At 39.2% G+C, this 7,278-nt stretch overlaps 1 protein-coding gene across 1 annotated transcript; it reads left to right on the forward strand.

Annotated features, from left to right (window-relative positions):
- Positions 1 to 2,548: 2,548 nt before the first annotated feature.
- Positions 2,549 to 4,314, forward strand: LOC307157665 (piggyBac transposable element-derived protein 4-like; the record flags this gene model as incomplete). The annotated part of the gene is made up of 3 exons (XM_079869593.1): positions 2,549 to 2,631; positions 2,768 to 3,822; positions 3,995 to 4,314. The coding sequence occupies 3 exons, from the start codon at positions 2,549 to 2,551 to the stop codon at positions 4,312 to 4,314; spliced, it is 1,458 nt and encodes a 485-aa protein (XP_079725719.1).
- Between the last annotated feature and the right edge of the window lie 2,964 nt (positions 4,315 to 7,278).

A 7,278-nucleotide genomic window follows, 5' to 3' on the forward strand; every position in this document is an offset into this window, starting at 1 on the left:
GCTAGGATGTGTATGGTTGTAAGCATTCTGAATGGCCGTCTCATGAGGGCCTTGTTCAGATGTCTGAGATCTAAAATGGGTCTCAAGCCGCCGTCTTTCTTCGAAACGAGAAAATAACGGCTGTAAAACCCCGACTCCCTTTGTGACGCGGGGACTATCTCGATAGCCCCTTTCGCCAGCAGACATGATACCTCGGTGCGGAGGACATGAGCTATGGTGCTCCTTACCAAGGTTTGGATGACAGCGCGAAAGCGCGGTGGTCTGCGGGCAAACTGAAGCGAGTAGCCGCACTTTATAATGTTCATTACCCATTCTGAAACTCCGGGGATGGCCTGCCATACCAGAGCCCGCTGAGCCCGAACCGACATGAGTTTATGTGAGAGGTTTTGCTCAATTCGTGCTTTTTGTGGGTCGCCGTTAAAACGGCTTTGGGTGCAGGGGTGCGTGACAGAAGACGGGCCCATGTTCTGCATTTAACACTGCTCCAGCCGCCTGAGCTGAAGAGGGGGCTGTGAGAAGCACTTAAGCGGTCTTTGGGGCTGGTCCGGCCGCGGCGGGACATAAACCCCTCTTTCTGCCGGCTAGGACTGCTTTTTGGCCTGTCCCTCAGTATGATTTTTCTACTTCTACTTGCTATCAAGGCCAAAAAAGTCAAACTATCATAAAAAAACATATACTTGTATATAGCCTTAAAGCTCCAATATGTAAAAAATTTTGACCACAAGAGGGCGCAGTTTCCAACAATAACAAAGGCGAAGCTTGATGACGCTATGAAGGAGGTGACGATGGGAGATGTCGTTTTTAATGCGTTTTCACCATCTAGCGATGTATCTAAATGGAATTAATGAATCATGATCACGGATGAGGTAATTTATTCGTTTTTGTATTACCTGTAAGTCTGATCGTATTATTTTATGTCATCATAATTAATGAACTGCAAGGAACTTGAAATGTTATGCTATATTATCCCGTTACAACTTACAGCTATTTGTCAAATGATTTGTTGGGTTAATGTTGTGCAGTTTTACATGTTTATGGTTAATGCCGTGTTGTTTAACGTGTTCAAACCAATCGTTCTAAAAGTATATTTGAACGAACATTTGCAAGTAATGACTAAATATGTTTTTTTAACAACACATATCCGATTATATTTAATTGTACTGCCATAATCTCGGTCACCACACGTGATAAAAAGCCTTACCGAAGTACAAAGAGCAATATAACTTTGTTTATAAGTGCTATTGACAGTTGCATGTGTTGCAGGGAAACACAGATACATAAAAAATGCTACAGTGACAGAATGTACAGGCATGTGGTGTAATTCATATCTATTAAAATCATCTTTACTGTAACTATTACGTTACTTGTACAATAAAAAAATAATTGATTTGCTTACCTGTCTATCAATACACTCGCGAGAGCAGAGTCTCTGTCAAGTCCAAGATTGTCGCGCAGCTCTCTCCATCTCGAAAACGCCTGGCCGATATTTATCCGGGTTTTATTCCTCCGTTTGTCACACAGTCTGCGTGTATCCGAATATGGACACTTTCTTTCTGTTGGCACTTCAATACTCGCCAAAGAGTAATCGTGATCCATAACAGCTATAACCATACAGTCTATGGCTATAACGCTATAACCACCACTTCCGCATTTGACCATGTGATATTCCGGTGTGGTGGAATATCACATGGTCCACACCGGAAAAAAAGGATAGTGCGGACATTGCGTCACTGAGAGGCGACATTTCTTTTCCGGGACCGACAGGTATTTAAAATCAGGTTTCATTCACTTTAAATGACATTACACAATAACAAATATATAGTTTATTATTGCACACTAATATTTATAACAGCAAAATAACCTTTTAAACATGATGTAATATTAATATTTATTCGAGTCAAACACACCTTGTACATAAAACGGCCGTTTCACACAGCAAGCGTCAGCGACGCGTATTTTTTTCGGCGTGAGTGCATGTTAATCAATGAGTGCATTCACACCAGGAGCAGCGTGTGAGCGTCAAGCAGGAGCGTCGCGTGAGATGCAGTGAAGCGGGGGTTACTGTTATATATTTCGGGAGACATGGATGATCTTGCATGTTGTAAATCCAGCAGGCTCCGAGTCCAACTCTCCATCAGTATTGTAAACAAATAATGGCGGCGCCCATAGCCCGTGATAACTTACCGATCAACATGATCTTTTTTTCTCCAAGTATTAAAACCACATTATGAGTTCCCTTACATATGTTTAACGATGTTAATAACTACAAGTTTGTAAATATTTTGTATAAAAAAATAAAAAAGATTTTAACTGTCATGCATTGCGAGTCTTTTTTTCCAGCTGACAAGTGCTGTAGATCTGACGTCACCGTTACCTCACACTCGCCTTTGTTCTTATTTAAAGACACAACTTTAATCAAGCTCACCAACTTCAGAGAAAATGACAGAAAATTTATATAAAAGAAGAAAACTGACAAATGAGGAAATTGAGGACATTTTTTTTAATTCTGATGAGGAGATTTTTGACAGCGAGGCAGAGAGTGACAGCGATGAAGATCTTCCCCCGAACCTTGAAGCTCTTGACAACATTGCAGATGAAGAGACGACACCAGTCCCAAATGAGGCAGAAGAGGTAAACTCATTGTTATGGAAGTCAACCAACCTTTTTAATCCTCCTGGCCCAGGAAATTTTGACAACCAGCTCTGTGGTGTGCAAAATCCACCAGAATCACCCAGTGAGGTCAATTGTTTTAAATTGTTCCTCACAGAATGGGAGAAATTGTGGAGGAAACAAACCGCTATGCCTCTGACTTGCAAGAAAGCGAAATTAAAGGAAAACTGGTTAAATGGGTTCCAACAAATATCCCTGAAATGTACACATTTTTAGTATCAGTTCTCCTAATGGGGGTGATAAAAAAAACATCACTTCGTGATTACTGGAGCACAGACCCCATGCTCTTGACCCCATTTTTTGGGTCTTTGTTCTCACAGGATCGCTTCCTTCTGCTCCTCCGCTGTCTTCACTTTGCAAACAATGCGACAGCAGTTTCCAACGACCCGCTGAAAAAAATCAGAAACATATTCACTGCTCTCACCTCCTCCTTTCGTCGTATTTTTGTGCCATACAGGGATCTGTGTGTGGATGAGTCGCTGATGAAGTGGAAAGGCAGGCTAGCATTTCGTCAGTTCATTCCATCTAAACGGCACAGATTTGGGGTCAAGTTTTTTGTGTTGTGTGATATGCGCACTGGTTATGTGCAGGACATGATCATTTACACCGGATCTACCACTGACATCCAACATTACCCAGGACTTGGGATTTCTGGGTCCGTTGTGATGACACTTCTAACACCTTACCTAAGAAAAAGTCATGTTCTTTATGTAGACAACTGGTACAGTAGTCCCACACTTTTCCAGCACCTCTTGTCACTTGGCACTGGAGCTTGTGGGACTGTGTGCGCAAACAGGAAAGGGATGCCAAAGTTCACCTGTAAGATGGAAAAAGGTGAGGTGGAATTCGAAGAGAATGAGTCACAGCTGGCAGTAAAATGGCATGACAAGAGGGATGTTCATGTCCTCACCACAGTCCACCCAACTGGTATGGCAGCCACAGGGAAGCTGGATCACATCACTGGGCAACCAAGGATGAAGCCAGTCTGTGTGCTCGAGTACAACAAAAAGATGGGGGCAGTTGACAAAGCTGATATGATGACTGGTTTTCATGAATGCGCCAGAAAGTCTACCAAGTGGTACAAGAAAATCTTTTTTCATGTACTTGACACTGTTTTACTCAACAGCCACATCGTCTACCGGCAAATTACTGGTGAGAAATGGATACAAATCATCTAATAATAAATATAAACAAGATAAAAAGTGATAACATTTTTAATTAATGTAATCTAAAGTGTTAACAAATTCACAATAATAAACAGACCACACTGTCACATACTATTCTATTCTCCTCACTCCCTATTGATGTGCTCTACTATGAGTAGGAAAGGAAATCACCTCCCTACAATTCAGGACGAACCTGATGAGAGGGCTGCTGGAGGAGTACAGCACATTGCGGTGTCCAGCTAAAGGAGGGCGTCCTGCCTTGAACACTCCTCTGCGCCTTACAGCCAGGCACTTCCCATCTGAAGTCCCTCAGACCACTTCCCAGGGCAGCAAGACCAGGCGGCACTGCAAGGTCTGCCTCTCCAGCACACGCAAGGGCAAGCAGAGGCGCCTCACCAAGCACATGTGTGTGCCATGCAACACTCCCTTGTGTGCTGTCCTATGTTTTCAGGAGTACCACACACTGAAACATTATTAAGCCTGTAAAAAGTCAGAGCATATTAATTAATTTATGATACTATTTTAATTGTTATTTATCGTAATTATATTATTAAGTATAAAGGTATGTATAATAGTTTGTTTAAAAAAAATTAATCAAAAGTCAAGTCAAGTCAAAAAGTATATTTATAGATTTTTCGTTTGTTTGTTTATGATGATAATATTTTGATTGTTATTCATTGTAAATATATTTGTTATCTGTTTTGTAATTATATTAGTAAGTATAAACATATTGTATTAAACAAAAACATTTAACTTACATTAAAATAGATTTAATAAAACATACATGAAATGTGTACACTTTGTGATTTCTTTTTAACAAATGTCATACGTTTGAATTGTATGAATAATGCTAAACTTATACTATACATAGGCCCTATCTCTCACTAGCAAAGCAGAGAAAAGCTACATGGTATGACATCGTTAAAGGAATAGTTCACTTTAAAATGAAAATTCTGTCATCATTTACTCACCCTCAAGTTGTTTTAAACCTGTATGAATTTCTCTCTTCTGCTGAACACAAAAGATGATATTTTGAAGAATGTCAGTAACCAGACCGTTAACTGGAGCCACTGACTTCCATTGTATATATTTTTTTCCTACTATGGAAGTCAGTGGCTCCAGTTAACTCTTTGGTTACTGACATTCTTCAAAATATCATCTTTTGTGTTCAGCAGAAGAGAGAAATTCCGTTTAGAAACTATCCGTTTAAATTATATTTCCAACAAACATTTGAGCAAGCTAATAATATAATATAATATATATATATATATATATATATATATATATATATATATATATATATATATATATAAAATTGTATATATGTATATGGTCACACAGCTTGCTCAAATGTTTTGTATATAGGAAAATATAATTTAACAATGTCATACCATGTAGCTTTTCTCTGCTTTGCTATTGAGAGATATAAAACTCAGTAACAATATTAACTAAAACAAACAAGAAAATCGATGTAAAGGGTTTACCGTCAAATATGTGCTTTGGTATATTCATGTTACGTATAACGTATCAATTCAACTGAACCCCGACTTTACCTCCTGAATGCACGGATTACTGAACATATTTATTTGCAATGTGCAAAGCAGTGCGTTGACAGACAAACAAACCGTAATTACGTGAACGACCACATTATTGAGCACTGTCCGTTTTACGTTCTTTATTCATATTTATTGCATGCTTGTAAATAATTCTAGATGCTTTAGAATACAATTAAAAACTAAAATAGCCTAACGTTACTCACCGATTGTCACGCGGCTGACTGTTTTGAGGGAGATGCAAAGTACCATGTGCAAGCGAAATTCAAAGCAGTGGGGTGGGGGGGACATAAACATAACCATATCAACCATAGTCGGTACACGAAAACAAATTATTTGAAAGGTTTTGAATAAAAAATAAAGCGAAACATTCAAACTACTCACCTGCAGACGGTTATCCATCGTGTGCGCCATTGTGACTGCGAAATGTCACGTGACAAGGTTCATGCGTCTCCATGGAAATTAGAATGCGATTGATTGCAAAATAACGGTCGCAGAAAAAAACTCACGCCAGGCTGCCAGTCTGACTATTTAGAATGTACGTGCGAAAGGGTTAAGTGTCAGTTCCTTAGTCATGAATGGATTTTATTCTTAACGTGTCAAATTTTGAAAAAAAAACACAATTTAGTCGGGTCCCTAGGTTCTCGTCAACCCTGTTACTTTTTATGAAAACACCTCTTTAAAGATAATGGACTGTTCCAAAAGTTGCATCAGTTCCAGGAAGTGACATCATCTGCCTTTCATGAAGTTGATGGTAGAAGACAAGTAAGTGTTCTCTTCTTTTAATGAATTTTCTTTGAGTTTATGTAATGTCTCAAAGACAGGGACACGCTCATTGTGTCAGCCCTGTTACCAGAAAAGCATACGTTAAAAAGTTATTTGTACATATTTAAAAATGTACATATATAACAACATTTAAGCCTCTCATTAAGTCACATAATGTGGTGTCATTACCTATATCTCATGGCTAGTAATGGCCGGCAATAACATTTTTCGTCAACCCTGTTACCATTCCAGGGTAACAGGGTTGACGAAAGTATGCTTTTGTGTGTCTTACCCATGTTGTATACCCAAGAAGGGTTAAATCAAGGGCAACTGGACTTGGTACTTCCATATTTGAAGATGTTTTGCCTCTCATCCAAGGGGTTTCTTCAGTTCTAAATGACTGATGGGGAGTGCCAGGTATTTAACCTCTGTGGGGTTGTCACCCCTGAGCCAACCCTTCTTGGATAACTATGACCTGGATGACTGAGAATTTTCACAGACGTACTTTTCTTACTAATAGTATTTGCATAATATACATGTTTTTAGATATTTCTGGCCAGCCCGTGAGGACAGCATCTGGTACATACTTGATGACATTTTAAGAATGATTCCTGCTCCTTATAATGTGACAGCACGGCACGTAGAAATACGGAAAGACATCTGGTCAAAACTTGTTGGGTAGGCAGACAGGAATGTTACATTAAGTGATCATTAGTGATCATTGACTTTTGTTTATTCTGTTAAGGCCAAACATGTTCAACAGTTAGCTTTTCCTTTACCGAGTCCTTTTGCTCCGGTCCTGAGCGCCAGTACTTAAAACGTTGTTGTGGACGTAGTTGAGGACTAACGACAAAAGAAATTGCTGTATCACCATTCACCTTCAGGATAGAAGCAGGAAATGGCCACTCTGAAATGTCGATATGTGTCTAATCTTTAAACCCAATTTCTCTAGACATAAGATTTTTCACCAGTTTACTTCCTCCATGTTACACACTCACCAAATGCCTACATAATCATTATATGATCTGCATTTTGTTTTTTATACTTTTTTATAGTGGCCTTTAGTAAGTGATCGTTAGTGGTTTTTGCTTATTCTGTTAAGGCCAAACATGTTCAATTGGTCA

Source organism: Squalius cephalus, assembly GCF_949319135.1.
Source record: "Squalius cephalus genome assembly, chromosome: 4".
Classification (NCBI taxonomy): Eukaryota; Metazoa; Chordata; class Actinopteri; order Cypriniformes; family Leuciscidae; genus Squalius; species Squalius cephalus.